Below are 18334 nucleotides of genomic sequence, written 5' to 3'. Positions count from 1 at the left end.
TTAAAATCAGCTGTGTATGCAAACCATTGTACAGAGGGAATGCCAATACACAGAAGACAGTGAAGCTTCATTCAGGAGTTAAAATTACATTATTAAATAGTTTAAATTAAAATGTAACACTGACATTTTGAATTCATAAATGCTTTGAAAATATATCATCATTCAATAGGGCTGGCTTGTTTTTGTTTTTATTAAAAAAAAAAAACTACAACAACAAAACCAAAAAAAAACTAAATTACTTCAAATGCTTGGTTATCTGGTTACTCTCTGTAACATCCAGTCCTATATTGACCAGGAAAGACAGATTTGTGATACATTTGTGAGTAGTGGACAACATGGGTGATCACATTTACCCACTTCTTGTTTCCCTTCATGCAGAAGCAAAATGCAGAAGTTATTTTACAGTTGTAGTAAGTAAACAACTCTAAAAATTCAGTGGTGTTTTTTCCTTAAAAGAGGTGATAAAAGATGCTACCAAAATCTATGCATCCTGTCATCTGAGACTATTTTCTGCATATCACCTGTATCCCTTCAAAATTGTGAGTGTGCATGATGCTGCATGCATAGAATAGTTGAAGCGATAGGTCTGTCTGTTTTTGCAGCATATGCCATCTTATTTTACAGTTCTGATTAACAGCAATGAGAAAATCTCTTTCTTGCTTTGTTACCTGTACTTTGCATTGTCACTTCAGGGACCTCAACAGCTACAACGGAATATCTCCAAAAAAGTTTTCTGGTGACAAGTTGCTTACACTTTTAGTACATTAAGATAAGACAGAGTGTAACAATAATTTCACTCTTAAAATATCTTCCAACTCCTGCAAGATTGCCAGAGAACTACAAAATAAATGTTAATTAATGATCCTAATGATGATCATTTTGCAATACAAAGTCACCAAACTTGGGTTAAAAGGCAACCAGCAACAAAAGCAAAATATCATGAAAAGCCAGGGCAACGATGCAGAGCCTTGGCTGGGGCATGCTGGTGTAGGCGTAGTGCCTGACCCTGCAGAAGAGCTCTTGAAGCTCTGTAGGATAATATCAGTGTGCATCCAGAAGCAGGTAAAATTTGGCATTTCAGGAGATTTATGAAGTTGGGCTGCCAACTGCAGCTAATGGTGGTACTCCCTTTTCTACCCAGAGTGGATTTTTAATTGTATTCTGAAATAAACCTCCTTAACCCTTTCCCAGGCATTTCTTGCATGCATATTTAGGATAGCCAGCTATATAATCTCTCCTCCGGTGCTCATTTTCTTCTAGGACTGATTATGTAATTAGCAGGTGTTGTATTAGCTTGTGTAATGGCTATATTTCCCTGCTAGCTATTGCACTCTCATAAACTACTGCCTGTCTCTCCATAAACTAGCAGCAGCCATTATTGTCTACATCCAGTGGTATGTCAGTCATACACAAGCAGGCATCGTGTCTGCATTTTTATTTTATTTTATTTTATGGAAAATTAAATACATTCTCCATCTTTGCACTGGCTAAAGGATGATATTTTATGCTTTTTCTAGAACAGAGAGACAGATTTTCAACAGTGCATCACTGCCTTAAGTGACCACAATAGATTGGCATATAAGCTACAGCTTCATGCACATAGAAATGGTGCAAGCTAGCACTGCAGTCTGTTTTACAATTCAGATGATTGAAGATGATGAGTGAGTGAGAATTTACTCACACGAGAAACTATGTAATAGTATTTCTTTCAGCAAACATGTTTCCTAGGTGAAAAACAATACATTGAGGTGTTACATGCTAGGTTTCCTCTGCTAAAGTCGTTTTTGAATAACAGGAGCCTGTCTGGTTTTGAATTGTCCTGCCCTTTTTGCAGGATTATCATTAATGCCATTTTCAGCCAAAGTGGTTTTTTTTCAAATAAGGCTATATGAGCAATTCACAGATGCTATATATCTACCCTACCTTGCTCAGTGTGTATCTTTCACTACACAGACCAGAATCCTCTTAGTAGATCTGTAGAGTAGATGCATAACAAGTGATAAAAATCAAAACCTGGCTGTTGTGCTGCAAATATATATGTGTGTACTTTTACAGCACATCCAGCCAGCCCTTCATGGATGCTGTAAAAGGAGCAATTATTAACTCCCCTCACCATCACCAATACTGGCTCTTTGGCCTCCAGGCTGTGCTGAAATGAAGATCACACCAGACAAAAGAAAGATATGTCAGCCATTAAGTGGAATAAATTATGCACAGAGAGGCAAGCTGTAGGTGCACACAGCAGCTAATTAAACAGGACTCCTAACGTAGGCACCACAAAGCAAACATTTGCACTCCGGAACAGCAAGTTGCAGACTTTCCCTAGAGGACCTGATTTTCAAAATCCTGTTAGATGATGCAGAAAGCATATGAAAGATACAATCTTCCTTGGGGTGTAAAACATTACGGTATGGGATGCACTGGCTTCTTGCACACCTCTGATGTGAGAACACATTCATTGCTCAAAAGCCAGAAAAGTCCCATCATGCTGCCCAGCAAAGATGAAATGGCGCACCTGGGCAAGCAGGTGCCTCTTGTGAAGGTATGAAGCAGCAGCCCTGTTCCCTGTGTGTAACTGCTCACAGGTGTCTCCCCCAGCCTCAGGAACCACCGAGCAGGCCCACCAGGTTTGAGAGTCCCAGGTACAAAGAGATGGGGTGCTCAGCTTCTGCAAGTAGGCCTGCTACCAGTGAGCGCATCCTGGTATCTCACTTTCCTGTTGTTGGTCCATAACAGAGGCCTCACAAGAAAGAAGGAGCAGTGGGAAGATGATATATCAGTTAGTCCCATGTATGGCCCCCTCAGCCAAATGCTCTCAAACGAGCCCAGTATTTGACACATTCATGCCTATGGGCTCGTTCCACCAATCATCCCCTCTTACTGAACCCTCTCTCCAGCGTCTTGTAGTTGGGTTTGTAGAGACTAACATGGCACTGTCACTAGGCCACAGAAGACCTAGACATGGAGGTCTGCTTGATGTGATACAGAAACAGCCCACAAATCTACAGTGCTTAATCATAGAATCACGGAACGGCTCAGGTTGGAAGGGACCTTAAACACCACCCAGTTCCAACCCCCCTGCCATGGGCAGGGACACCTCCCACCAGACCAGGTTGCTCAAAGCCCCATCCAGCCTGGCCTTGAACACTTCCAGGGCTGAGATAAGGTTACTTATGTTCTCCATACCTTGCTTACTACGGCCATAAACATGCAATTCTGTCTCTAATGAGAAATGACAATGCTATTCGGTATAATGGCCTTGTTACTGGCAAACAATAGATTTTTTTCTATTACATAGAGCATAATCAAAGCTTTCTTTCTCCTCAGGTGTTGCTCAGCAGCTTCCAAGCAGCACCCTCAGGACAGCAGCTCCTGTCCTGCTAGGCCAGGAGGTCCAGTTCATGAGGGCCTCCTTTGTATCACAGTTATTTTGCATTTTTCAGGCATGGGTTTGAGACACATCTATACCCACCCTGCCTCCAAGCTGTAAATTTAATTCCAGCTGATAATCTTGATTACACCTTTATGAAGGACAAAAGTAACCCATTTAAAAGTAACCTCTTAAAAATACTAAGATATTTCAATCCATTTGAGAAGGAATTCATTTCATCTGTTTCTCCATATAAGGGGAAATAAATATCTTCTATAATGTCAAACCAGACAGAAACATTCTCTCCTGTGCAAAGTTAAGGTAATAGGACTGCTTTTGAGAATTTAAGTGTTTCTTTTATTTGTCTTTCTTCTTCTCTTTTTTTTCCTTTGTATTATTAGTAATTTCAAATTTTTCTAAAATTTTGAGCCAATAAAACTTTGGGACTTTTTTTTTTTTTTTTGAAAGCTGAATGCTATTTTTTTGTTGTTGTTGTTGTTAATCTAACATAAATGAACAATTCCTAAGGTAATCATTTACCTCAGAGGTGCTGTATGGATGTACTATGAATGAAAATGATGAAGAACACAGCATTGTTTTTCTCAAAGCTCTTTTCCGAATGGGAGAGAGAGAGAATGGGAAACACTTCACTGAAGCACTTGGCCATGTTTTGTTTTGTTGACTGTTTTTTTTTTTATTTTTTTATTTTTTTTTCTGTCCATTCAGATCCAGAAGCAGATGGACATGGACCAAAGCCCACAAAGAGAAACAGAAACTGATCTTTTATACAATAGCCATCTGTACATTTACCTCTACCCTTATCTTCTACTATTGATAATAAATATATTATCTCATAAAAGCCTATAGGGTGTGTAATTAGAGCAGAGACTAAAGTCATGGAAACTCAGGAATAACAAAAGTAAGCATACTTATATATGCTTTATTGTTTTTTTTGGAGACATAAGCTAGAAGAAACACAAATGAGGTATCAGTAACCCATAGAAATTTGCAGTATCCACATAATGATTTTTTGTTTGTTTTTAACCACAGTAAATGTAGGAGAGTGAAATACAAGTCAAATACCTGTCAAGCAGAGAATGTCCTTGGACCAATACTGGGACTTAAACACAGGGAAAAACTCACTGTGGGGTCAATAAAGTTCATGAAGATCTGAGAGTTGCTGATTCTGAGCAGTCCCTTGGGTATGATTCACTAGAAAGACATGTTCATTTGATCTTCACATGGTTCCAGAAATAAAATAAAGAATTTCAGAAACAGTCTTTAAAGGCCTCAATCTCAAAATAAACGTAGTCCTTGTCCCTGCTTTCAGTCCTACAACCATTGGTACCCTCCTGTCAGTGGGCAGTATGTCACAGGTCAGTTTATCAACCCCACACAGTGTCAGAGAGATGTAATTGACCTAGAGATCTTGTTCTTAGCAAGGATTGCACCCTGAGCAAAATACAGCAGTGGATAGAGAGAATACAGAAGACATATGTCAAAGAAATAGAAGAATTAACCTGTGGGCCCTGCATGGCATGATCAACCTTCATCCAGTCTCTTACAGGTTATAATAATCCCCTGTAAAATTATCAGCATTCCAAGCCTTCCTAGCTCAGAAGAGGCAAAGCTGATATCTGCTACTGATGTCTCTGTAGCTTTGCAAGTGGAGATATACATAGTACTCTGAACTATGAGAAAAATATATGTAGAAATCAGAAGAAATTAAGTAGAAATAAGAAGTAGAAATAGAAATAGTAATAATAGAAATAGAAATAGAAATAGAAATAGAAATAGAAATAGAAATAGAAATAGAAATAATTGTTCATGTAACAGCATTTTTGGACTCTAGTGGAAAGCATGTTGGATGTTAGAATAAAGGCACGATAGAAATGAGTAGGCTTGAAGAATCTATTAGTGCCAGAGCTTCATGTTGTAGCTGCGATATATGTATTTCATAAAACACAGTGAGGTGGCAACTCTTAGTGAGGCTAAGCATCCTACTGTCTTGAGATATTGCTTAAAATTCTGTAAAGGCACAGGACCATTTTAGTATTTACTCTAATTAAAAGCAACAAGCAGTTTACTTGCACTTTTAATCTTCCAGATCTTTGCTGCATGTTTTCTTTCGTTCTCATGTTAATAATTTTCACCAGTTGTGTGAACATCACTTCTGTGTTTGCACAGAAGGCTGACTGATCCCATAGTTTGCTGTCTGTAAATGGGCAGATGCCATATAGGTTATCCATTATTCTCCTTCAGAATCGTTAGACTCCCATCTGCCATGAAACCTCATCCAACTTCAAGAAAGGTTATCTTACCAGCCCTGCATAGTGATCAGTCCATTTCTGTTCCTCACAATATTTATTTGGGTTTGGGGTTTTGATGGAGAATTCTTTGAATAAAGGGGCAACAATTTTGTTGAAGAACAGAAGTAGAAAAGTTACTTTGCTTCTTTCTCTCATTCTGATGTCTTTCATATCTGCTGTGTGGATATGGGACATCCATCAAGCTTCTCTAATCCTAGAGGACATCAAAATCCATCTCATTCCCCATTGTGGCTGGTTGCTGTTCATATAGACACATTCTAGCAGAATGGTGAAACCCCTGATGTGACCATATAGCATGCAGTTGAACAGCAGATGTTTTGCAAGACAGTGCAAATTAACGTAGCACACACAGTGCAGGAGCATAATCACTACAGGAAAGTGCAAGGTTTGCTCCCCTTGCATAAATTTTGGATGTCAGCATCTGTGGTCTGCCAAAATTCTGCTTTAGAGGAATAAGGTTTGGCTGACTTTGTGGTGTTTCTCAAACCAGGGGTTAGCGAAAAACTATTAGGCTTTACACACTGTGTTCTGGGATTTGAGATTTCCGAATATACCATTTTTCCAAAACATGAAGAGACTCTTTCTTTTTATCACTCCAACTATCCTTCCTCCTCCTCTATCTTTACATTTGAAGTCATGCCAAATTACACGTTACGTACTAAAGAAAATTTATTAGAGTAAAATAATTGCAGAAATTCAGGTGATCAGCACCTCTTTGAACCAGCCTCTGTGTGTTCCCGATATATAAGCATTTTGTTACAACATTTATTTTACCCTAAGTTTGCGGTCCATAATATTCACTTGAGAGTCCAAGACATTTTACGAAGTGTTAGCTACAATTTAACTGATAATCAGTTAAATGAGGATTTATAAAAAAGGTACAGCTGTAAAGCTCTTGAAAGCAGCCCCTGGGAATACAAGCTATTGTACTGGATAGTTTTTTTCCCTCAATTTCATAAACTGCTGTAAGTTTAGTTTATAATAACTGCTTTAAGTAATCTAATACGAAGGCATGTGGCTCCCAGTGTTGCTATGTATTGCTATTTTAATAACAGCTAGTGCTGCTTAGAAAACTAAGTGTAATTGCGTGATTTATTTGGGTTTGGGGTTTTGATGGGCAGGCCCTATGCACAATAATTTTCTCTCTTACCTATTTTATACTTCCTCACCTCATGTTCTTGGCTTAGCCTTGTTTAATCTTATAGAGGTAATGAAATACCTGAATGACCATGGCAATAATTAAATTAATTTAAAGCAGTTTAGGTCCAAGCTAGGATCTGCAATCTCTCTTTCGCTTTTTTTTCCCCCCTCCCCCTTACCTTCTAATTCACCCAGTTTTGTGTTGTTTGTTTTATTGTTATTATTTTTTCCCCTTTTTTCTGACCACTAATACCTCTTTTCACATACCGATGCTGCAAGTATAAAAGTCCACTTATCCTAACATACACTTCAATTTAAAGCCTTCCTGGCACAGCTGGGTTTCCCTTGTCTTTTAACTGGGTAACTGCACTCTCACAAACAAGTGTCAGCATGTAGGACAACTCCTCTGCCTTCTCTTCAGCAAAGCCAGTATCAGGGGATTACTCCATTGTAAGCAAGACGTCTATCTTACATATTACTTAGTTTTCCTTCTCCAGACCTCTCATACAAAAATAACTTTATAGCTGGAATAGATCATCTAGAAATGTCAGTAATATGGAAGAAAATGGTAAAATGTGTTGATAAGAAAACACAAAAATCAATGTAATAACATAACTAAGAGCTAGGAGCAGGTTAGGCGAAATGTCCACAATGCAGAGGAAGTAGACTAAAGATTTTTTCTTTCATCCCTCAAGTCCAAACTTCCAAACAAAGAAGAAGTATATATATGTATGTTCTGATCTCTAAATTTTTTTCTTTTAGGGCTTACTTGTGGCGACTATATTCTGCTTCTTCAATGGTGAGGTAAGTGAAGTATGGAGAGTGTATTTCCCACAGAAATTTCACACATATTTCAAACAGATATATGTGAAATAGAACAGAGTGAACAAAACTTGAAAAATAGTCACTTTGTTTATTGGTACCAAAATGAAGCGTGTAGAGGTACAAATTTTGAAAGCACAGAAAGTCATTTTTCAGTCTGTATATACAAGCACCATTGCATTTTTCAAAGCTCTGTGTGGAGTGTGACCTGAATGTCTCTGAGTCACGAGAGTTACCATTACAAACCCAATGGCACCAAATGCAGCACAGATATGGAACTCTCCCCCTGCTATCTGCAATATCACACAAGGTAGAGGTCAATGTGAAGGATTAAAACACTGCACTTCCCCTCCTATTCTATATTAAATATTACAAAGGTACTGTCTCCAATAGCACTGCAGAGCAGAGGAGCCTGCAGGGCTGCCAACTCCCTTCCCTCCTCTGAGGATTAGCACTGACCTTTTTAAGGTCAATGTTTCTCAAGTTGTGATTAAGAAATAAAAAGGCATAAGTCAAAGATGTCTCCCCTTCTCCTCCAGCTGAATCAATGTTTTACATACTTACAAGTGGTTTTAGGTCCACTTCACTATGTTGTGTTTTTTGTTGTTGTTGTTGTCATCATTTTTGTTGTTTTGTGTAAAAATAGTTGTTTAAAACAAGTCAATAGCCATTTACCCACTGTAGGAGAAGATCAAATTTGAGACCAGCTAAGAAACATGAAGGTGCACAAGTCCATGGGACATGATGAGATATATCCATAGGTCCTGAGAGAAGTGGCAAATGTAGTTGCTAAGCCACCGTCCATCATAACTGAGAAGTCGTAGCAGTCTGTTGAAGTTCCCACTGACTGGAAGAGGAGAAATATAATCCCCATTTTTGTAAAGAGAAAGAGGAAGACCCTGGCCAGTCAGGCCAGTCAGTCTCACCTCTGTGCCCACCAAGACCATGGAGCAGATCCTCCTGGAAACTATGCTAAGGCACATGGAAGATAAGGAGGTGATTGGTGACAGCCAACATGGCTTCACTCAGGGCAGATTGTGCCTGACAAATCTGATGGCCTTCTACAATGGGCTTACAGCATTGGTGGGTAGGGGAAGAGCAATTGACATCATATGCCCGGGCTTGTGCAAAGCATTTGACACTGTTCCATGTGACATCCTTGTCTCTAAATTGGAGAGATGTGAATTTGATGGATGAACCACCCGGTGAGTAAGGAATTGGCTGGATGGTCGCACTCAAAGTGTTGTGGTCAATGGCTTGATGTCCAGGTGGAGATCAGTGATGAGTGGTGTTCCTCAGGGGTCAGTATTAGGACCAGCACTGTTTAACACCTTTGTTGGTGACATGGACAGTGGGATCGAGTGCACCCTCAGCAAATTTGCTGACTGACACCAAGCTGTGTGGTACAGTCAACATGCTGGAGGGAAGGGATGCCATCCAGAGGGACCTGGACAGGCCTGAGAGGTGGGCCTGTGAGAACCTCATGAAGTTGAAGAAGGCCAGGTGCAAGGTCCTGCACCTGGGCTGGGACAATCCCAAGCACAAATGCAGGCTGGGTGGAGAATGGATTGAGAGCAGCAGTGAGGAGAAGGACCTGGGGGTCTTGATTGTTGAGAAGCTCAACATGAGCCAGCAATATGCGCTTGCAGCCCAGAAAGCCAACTGTATCCTGGGCTGCATTAAAAGAAATGTGGCCAGCAGGACAAAGGAGGTGATTCTCCCCCTCTGCTCTTGTGAGACCCCACCTGGAGCACTCTGAGGCCCCCAGCACAAAAAGACATGGAAGTATCAGAACAAGTCCAGAGGAGGGCCACAAAGCTGATCAGAGGGCTGGAGCACCTCTCCTGTGAAGACAGGGTGAGGGAGCTGGAGTTGTTCAGCCTGGAGAAGAGAAGGCTCCAGGGAGACCTTACAGCGGCCTTGCAGTACCTATAAGGGGGCCTACAGGAAAGCTTGGGGGGGACTCTGTGTCAAAGAGTGTAGAGATAACCTTTTTGAACTAAAAGAGGGTAGATCTAGATTAGATATAGGGAAGAAATTCTTCACTCTGAATGTGGTGAGGCACTGGCACAGGTTGCCCAGAGAAGCTGTGGATGCTCCATCCCTGGAGGTGTTCAAGGCCAGGTCAGATGAGACCTTGAGCAACCTGATGTAGTGGGATGTGTACCTGCCCGTGACAATTAGATGGCCTTTAAAGTCCCTTCCAGTCAAAAGCACTCTATGATTCTATGGTTTAAATTCCTACAGTAAGCCATTTCCAAAATATATTGAACAGAAAAATGCTCTTTCACTACACCAGGAGCATTTAGCTATAGTGAAATAAGCTCCCACATTAGCTTAGAAAAGCTTTAAAGTCCTTTGAAAAATAAATTTTGAATCCAAAGCAGATGAATTAGACACAGAGCAAGATCTGTGATGCTAACACTCTATGTCACCCTAGAGAGATACTTATGCTTCTGTTTATCCCTGTATGTTATTAGCAAGTAGCAAATTTCCAGCAATGATGTGACCATGGTGATGTTCTGATGGTGACTTGAAGCAAGTTATCTTATTGATAAGGTGCTACCAGCTGGTTTGCTAACTTTTGGGATGGCAGTGAGTATTAAATTCTGCCATCTCTTGTTGACATCATTATGCATTGCTTCTGGCTGGCTCGCTGCATAAATGTACAGAGAAATGAAACAGTAGAAACGATGAGCAGCGTCCTGCTGAAATTCTGTAGCATGGCTTCTCAGGCGACATGAAAAAGTATTAACAAAACATGAGTAGTTAACGACATCAAAACCTAAAATGAATTGGTAGCTTTAAAGATCATGTTACAAAAAGTTGCACTTTCATTTCAGAGATGGGTCCAAGTAAGCAAAGTTGGAGATGTGCAACTCTTTTTCCATACCAAATATCTGTCCCCAGAGTCTGCAGGCTGCCACCGCCTTTCTCCTCCTTCCTCACTGTCATCACTTTCTGTTAAAGTCCAGTCTCTGTGCCCTGAAAATACAGAAAGACTTTTGGTTCCCTCTGGTAGGGAGGAACTGGCATGAAGAAGCAAGGGAACAGCCAGGCAATTTTTGAAACATCGTCTCCCTGTAGGAATGGCTGCAGAGCTATGTACAGGCGGTGTTCCAGTATGTCCTCACTTGCCTCCAAACAATGTGTTACCCCCCCATCCTGGTCTTCAGCATTACTTTCTTTCTCCTTCATTCCCCCCAGGGTCACCTGCAACTTTTTTAGATCAGATTTTGCAAAACATACTTGCTTTATATTTTATAGCTTTAGGGTAAAAGGTCAATTACTCTGTAATTCTCCAACTCTAATGAAAACATATGGATTTGTGCCTAGATTAAAGGCTGTAGCAGTGCTAAAATGAAGAAAAGCAACAAGAAAAATGAACAGAAAACATATCTTAAAGATTGTTTCTTAGATATTTTTAATCACGTATCTAATTACAAAGTACTGTTGGCAAAGCCACAATGATAGAAAAACATATCCACCTTTACAACTTCAGTAATACAATCTTCAAGTTACCCAATAATTAACATAATTGGAGCATCTGCTTGCCAACATCATGGTAGACATGCATGTCAATTAATTCAAAATATGATTTCAGGGTGCAAAGGAGTTTACCTGTCATATGAACTAACTATAGAACATTAGGCAGAAAATTAAATGCCACATTCCAGGAATGAAGCAGTGTGAAATAAATGCATGGGTCTCCTTTGTTTATTAAGTAGTGGATTACACTTAATTTAGAATTCATAATATATTTATTTGGATTAAGTAAATACACCGTATTCATACATGATATTCAGTTATCCAACCTCAGAGACACTCTGCACTCTATGGACTTCTGCTTTGATTGAGCTGCTGTTAGGAAGCTGCAATAACAGCCAGTGGTCCTTATACAGACTGATGATGCACAGTCTGAATACAAATCCCAAATAACAGCAATAGTCACCAAACCCGTAGTCACCTCCAAAAGCTGTTTTGACACATATGGTGGTCCATACACTCACACACATACACACACAGACAACAAAACTCTTCCTTATGAAAGGCTGTGATCTGGACATCCACTTTTGATTGTCAGTGAGGCATCACTGAGGCCACACATCTGGAAAGGACAGAGCCCAAAATGAGAAGAAAAAAGAAAAGTCTGCAGACTGCATGGAGGATTAATGACTCCTCGATGGAGTGGCTGATCAGAAATGTTCATCAGGGTCAGGCAGTAAGAACGAACAGCCCTGGGGGTTCAGGTTTCCCAGACATACTGAGTGTGTTTTTTGTTGGTGCCTGAGTTCTTTTCACCACTACTCCAATTTTCAAAGTTGTTGTATCTGCTGCAGACATGCAGGCTGTCTAACATGGCCATCAACAGAGATGTTGGGAAACCCTGACATTGTTTTCTTATAGGAAATGTTATTCACCATTCAGGGGAAGCTTTTTTAGAATTTCCCATTAAGGTGGGCAGAGAGCCAACACTGACGCCTCTCTCATGTAGCTTCAGACAGTTTGGTGCTACTTGCATCACCACATTATCAATAAATATCAAGCAATCACATACTAGAGTAGCTGTGTTGGGCTGTGCCAGAAAAGAGAATGAAAAGATTATGACCCCTTTCTTCCAAGTCCATTTATTCCTGCAGACAGATGAGCTGCAGATATAGAGAGCACTGGAACAGGCTGTGGAGTCTCCTTCCCTGGAGATATTCAAAAGCCATCTGGACACAATCCAGGGTAATGTGCTGTAGGGGACCGTGCTTGAGCGGGGGCTGGACCAGATGATCTCTGGAGATCCCTTACAACCTCAGCCATTCTGTGATGCTGTGATTAAATACAATACCACAGGAGACTGGATACTCAGGGATTTGCCTTTTTTTTTAGTGGAATATTTAACTTCAAGGCTGAAATATATGAAATTTGCCAGGACAAACAGTGCTAAACTCAGTACCACCTGACAGTGTTTTATATTGCATTTGTTGCATGCTACATCACCAGCTCCACTTTATTATCATAAGCCTATATATAGAAGGAAATGTAAAAATACTATTAAGAAGTTGTACTAATGTCTGCATGCATGTGGAAGAACACATAAACGATGGACTTCCCCAGGACTTAATAAATTATAGATTTCTCATATAAATTAATAATTATAATTATATATATGTATAATTTATATGATATAATATAATATATATATAATTATAATAAATTATAGATATTCTCATGCATTTTCATATAAAATCTCAGTGTCCAGCAGCACGGTAGTTTCTCTGTCCAATAACAACAGTGTTGTGCAGATGATACAGGGTCTCTTCAACAGTCTGCTCACCAGACCATATTTCCAGGCCTGAGACTACTTCTAGACTGCACGGCTGGCCAACAAAATGGAAAGTCTGTTTGGAAAAAAAACAGTCATGTGCCAAAGAGGCATGAATGGATAATAGAGAACAGGAAAACCTTTAAAGTATTGAAGAGCAGAGAAAAAGAAAATCAGACTCCTCATTTCTCTAGGGTTCTCTTCCCTTCATCTGCAATGACAGAGGAAAGCATGGCAGGAGCCTCTGTGGTTAACACATTATGGCTGTGCATGTGATTTTCAGTAATACTGCTTACACATTTTAAATCCATGCATGAACAGTTTTAGTTGGCGCTGAACTCTGATCGTCTGAGATCCTTGGAACTGGGGCTGAAATCTAGATTAACACATTGTTTTACTCAAGTGCAGCAGCTCTTACAGCCTGCTAGCCATTTTCAGCCAGACTCCGGTATGGGCCAGAACTGCAGTGGAGACTAAAAACACAGCTGCTTTGACCTGGTGCTCTCACTGCTCCATGGAGCCTTTTTAATGCGAGCAGTTTGAGAGCTCAGCAGGAGCTCATTACCCCCACAGTGTCTCTTCTCCCCACGAAAAAGCAATCAAAGCCTTTCCCATTGACCCTGGGGTCTGTGCAGGGTGCAGGGGAAGGGGAACTGGGGGAAGTACAGGAGGGCTGTAAGTGCATGGTGTTGCCACCTGCAACCAGCCCCTTTATGATACTAGGAAAATTCACTGACTTAATCTTTATGAAGATTTCTTCTGCCAGTCCCTCCCCATAGCTTCTAGGCTGACCAGTCCACAATATTCGTATGGAGCACTGCAATGTTAAAAAGACAATTTTGAAGAGTCTAAAATCTATACAGGTTTTACCTCCTGTACTTCCTTATCATATGCTACAACTGCATTACTCTTTCATGCTGTTAATTCTTTCTCACTAATAAACTTTGGCATGGGTGTGATATGAAACATCCGTGCATGCATCCATTTTCTTAAATCTTGATATTAGCATAATAATCATAGAATTATAAAGGTTGGAAAAGACCTCCAAGATCATCTGGTCCAACCATCCCCCTACTACCAACGTCACCCACAAAGCCATGTCCCTAAGCACCGCGTCCAACCTTTCCTTGAACGCCCTCAGGGACAGTGACTCCACCACCTCCCCGGGGCAACCTATTTCAGTGCCTAAATAAGCTCTCTTCACAGCCCTGGTAATTAAAGTTCCTTTGTAACTATATGCCTTTTCTGTGCTTGATATCTAATTAATCTGCATTGACCATTTGTTTTCTTTATGTGTTAGGAGAAGGTGAACAGGAATATATTTCTTCAGGTGATAAGAACTCCTAACTACTTTGCCTTGAGCTAAATGATAGCAAAAAAAGAGCTAGTATTGGAAAATTTTCTTTGATATAATTTTCTGTTATTTTTAAAGGACTAGTCCAGCAATGTTTGTTTACTCATGAAAGTAGCATTCCAAAGTCAGTGCAACTACTTACATGTGTAAGGATTTATAACATCAATCCCCATGCCTTGGTTTGTGCCTTGGCTTAAAAACAAAAAGCCGAAGCAATTGAAATATCCGTTCTTGGCATGCTGCATAGTCACTCAGTAAGCATCTCGGATTCACAGCAATTCCTTATGAAGCCTTGTCCTTATGTGACATGAAGCAGCTTTCTGGCAGGCAGCTGTGGGTGGGGAGTAGATAGCATTTTACTATATACATATTAATGGAGTGATTAGGATTGTGAAGACATAGGAAATATTAAAGTTGTTCAGACTCATCTACATGAATCAAAGGTGCTGCTCTGCACAGAGCCTAGGGAGGGACCTCGCACAACTCCCTGAGCAGGAATGAGACACAGTGCCCACCACAGCAGGTGCACGGAGCTCCGGGACTCTGCTGAGCCTCAGCACATCACCTGCATCCTCCTGCCTCCAGAGGGGTGGTAACTTACAGCACATTGTTACGGCAAACTGCTCCTGTTCTCACATTTGGCTGGCTGGAATAGCTGAACTGAATGAACAGGGCCAGGGTTTGCCCACTCTCTGCTCATGTCTCAGCACTTCCTTTGGGAAGGAACTAGCCAGTGCCAGCACACCCGAACGTGCAACTGGAGAAGGGCTTCTTATTCCCTGGCAGAACTCAACAGTTTAAGTCATATCCTAGTGCAGTGTATAACATGACTCTGAACGTAAATGTTGAATCAAATGTTTTTCTCCTAGAAGATGAATGTCTAAAAGCTGAAATTCTCTGCTATGCAGAGGGCTATGACCAGTGCTATTTTTTTGCCAGTGCAGAACCTGTTCATAAATTACCAAAACAAAATCTCAGTTTATCTGTACTAATCTGTCAGCTGTTTCTCTAAAAAATTAGCCCTGGCAAGCTCTTGAAGTGTATTTATATTTCGCCATTCGTGGCCAGTTTTACTCCAGGTTAAGTTTCTTCAAGCAAGATGATCATTTCGCATTTGCCATTCCAAGGGCACGGATCCAGGTGCAGCATCAGATGGGTTGTAATATTCATCCCTTCCTCTTCTTCCCTCTTCTACCACAGCATCCTACTGTGTTCCCATGCAGCAGTCTGCACATTGACCTCTTATGGGAAGAGCTAGCACCTACCCTCTCATCACAATCAGTGACCACTGCAGAAACTGTAAAATTGCTGCCATAGGGTACACAGGAAGGGACCTAAGGCCAGGACCTGAGCAACTGCTTCTGCTCCTGGAGCTGTGAGGAGAAGGAAGGAGAGAGGCAGACAATCTGATAGAATTACACCTGGTGTCGTTTCCTATTTTTTTTTTCTTTTTTTTTTTCCCTATTTCCTGCAGCAAATTTTAAAATTGCTACAATTTTAGGAGTCTAGGTCGTGCCTCACCCTAACTAAACATATCTTTAACAGGTACAAGGAGCTTTGAAAAGGCAATGGATGCAGTACAAAACCCAGTGGGGCCAAAGGCGCCGAGAGCACTGTTCCACCCGATCTACCTCCTACACTGCAACGTCAATCACAGAGGTCCCCGTGTACCTGTACCATCATGACTCCAACAATGAACAGCTAAATGGAAGATACATAGATGACTCTGAACTTGTTGCATTGAAATCTGGAGAGACGTCTGCCTAGCTCAGCAGCAGCCACTGCAAACACACCATTTCATGTCCTGCTTATGAACAAAGAGAGGGAAAGGGTGGGAGTGCAGAAGCCCAAGCCACTGTGAGAGAACGCAAGACCAGGTGAATGTACACGTCATATCCAAACCACATCAGCCTTTGACAGCGATGGCCTAGAGAGAGTCTGACGCAGAGGTGGGAATGGCATTTATTCCTATTGAGCGTGGACCTGCCCACCAGGCTACATAATTCCCACTCCTCCTGACACTGGCCATATGAAGTGACAATCTGGCAGAAGCAATGGTGCCAGGGAGCCCACAGCAAATAGGAAAGAAGGAACCAGCATGTGGCAATGGGAAACTTTCAGCACTTTTTGCTTTCAGTACTTTTCTTTAACACGAGATTTTAAATGTCAACTTTCACATGATGTGACTGGCTTGGAGTCCTTTACTTTTCCCCTTTTAAGGAACTTGGTGACTTCCTAAAAGAGTTTGCACATTGCAAGACAAATCAAAGAGATGAACAGAAAAAAAGTAATTACAAAGTATTCAAATCTTGATGATCTCCAATGGATACCCCAAAATACTTCTGTCCCATTAAGCAGGTGTATAAAGCAAGTGAAGGTAAAACAGTAGTTGTACAACGAGATCTCAGACAACCTCAGAGGAACCAACCAGGTCTTTAGGCTGTCTCACACTCCTTCTGAAGGCATCTGAAAATAATTGCTGTTTAAGTATACTGGTTTTTCAAGAGTATTTATTTATAGGAAAAAATTGTCACCCTATTACTCTACCCAGAAACTCATCATTAAGGCACAATTCTTTCATTTTGAATAAACTGTGAAACTTGTTTGGAAATAATGATTTTCTTTAATAGCCACTCTGAGATGAATGCTAAATGAATGCTTGCTTCTCTGATAAAATTATGATCATGGCAGTAAGGGACACTAGGTAAGAAATGAGAAACTAACGTCATAGCACAGGAAACATCTATTTTTAGAATGTTTGCTGTTCTGAATCCCTTACTGTTGAAGGTGACAATTTCATGTGAGTCTGTCACCAGGAAAACAAGATGAACATACAGTTTTGTGAGTAATAAGCACCTTTTATCACACATTCAAAGCATCATTAGAGTCTCTATGTGATTACCGAGGCAGAAATCAGGTCAAGTAGAAGCTGATTTGCAGTTGGAAGTTACAGCACTGTCACTGCAAAAGTTCTGTAAACCACAAAAGAAATAAAATAGGTGAATTTCCCACGTAAAGCTAAACAAAAATAATCTGCAAGCAGCAAAAACAGTGCCAAGGAAGTTTTGCAAGTATATGACTGCTCTGACATTTTGTGCATAAAATGTTTATAATGTCATTCCTTCTTGCATCTTTGAAAAACTGTCCTGCAGATCTCTCTCTCCCCCCACCTTTGCCTTTTGTTTAGATGTGCATGGGATATTTCAAATGCTAACAACTTCAAGGTACTAATCAGAGTCTTTAGCTTCAATGAAGATGTAAAGTTATCAGTCCTCCTTTGTTTTCCCTGCTAATACACTTGCATATGATGCTTCAAACCGAGCCTACTCAGGAAGATATGGTCAGAGGAGGAGGCAGCTAAAAGTGCCAGTGGTGGTACTTGCTCAAATGTCTAAATGCCATCCCTGACATGGGAGCTGTAAAAATGCAGCCTGAAGTGGCAGATGAATAGGAAAAGTTGGGGGATGCCATCTCTTAAACTGCAGCTGTATTCATGTGGGACTTCTTTCGCAGGTGTAAAATTTCTTTCTTTCCTTCACTTGCTTCCTGTGATTGCATCCATAATGATTTTTTCTCCTTAGTATTGCATAAGGTACTTAAAATATTATGGGTTAGAATAGTTTTTAATCCAGATCTTGTCAGATAATAAAGGAGAAAAGAAAAAAAACTGCAATAAAGTGCTTGAACTAAATGTCAATTCATTTGTAATTTTAGAGGTCACAGAGGCCCTAAACCTGCAGGTCATGCTGTGCCAAGGAAGGGCTGCAGGACAGTCTGCATGCCACAGAGTAAAGTGCATTCTAGAGAGTCCCATGGGAAGAGGTCATAGGTAAATCCTGACATAAACCTTCATAATCGAATTAAGATTCTATTGAGATTAGCAGGTAAATCCCTGCTGATTTAGATGAGTGGTGAACAACTCTATTTAGCGTTTAGGTGTGACTTACACAATGCAGTTTGGCGTAGACGTCAAAAAACACAGAGAAATTAATTCCTAGTGATTT

At 40.6% G+C, this 18334-nt stretch overlaps 1 protein-coding gene across 1 annotated transcript in view; it reads left to right on the top strand.

Moving 5' to 3' along the window:
• Positions 1–16589, top strand: part of CALCR (calcitonin receptor) — a 136701-nt gene extending 120112 nt beyond the window's left edge. The window contains exons 12-13 of the mRNA XM_035545380.1: positions 7603–7644; positions 15876–16589. Of these exons, the coding sequence (XP_035401273.1) occupies positions 7603–7644; positions 15876–16097 (264 nt within the window). The 3' untranslated portion in view covers positions 16098–16589. The remainder of the gene's footprint in view (positions 1–7602; positions 7645–15875) is intronic.
• Positions 16590–18334: the final 1745 nt, after the last annotated feature.

The sequence above is a fragment of the Cygnus atratus genome, chromosome 2 (genome assembly GCF_013377495.2).
Source record: "Cygnus atratus isolate AKBS03 ecotype Queensland, Australia chromosome 2, CAtr_DNAZoo_HiC_assembly, whole genome shotgun sequence".
NCBI classification, from domain to species: Eukaryota; Metazoa; Chordata; class Aves; order Anseriformes; family Anatidae; genus Cygnus; species Cygnus atratus.
The sequence above is the reverse complement of the archived record's forward strand: the minus strand, read 5'-3'. Positions and strand labels throughout refer to the sequence as shown.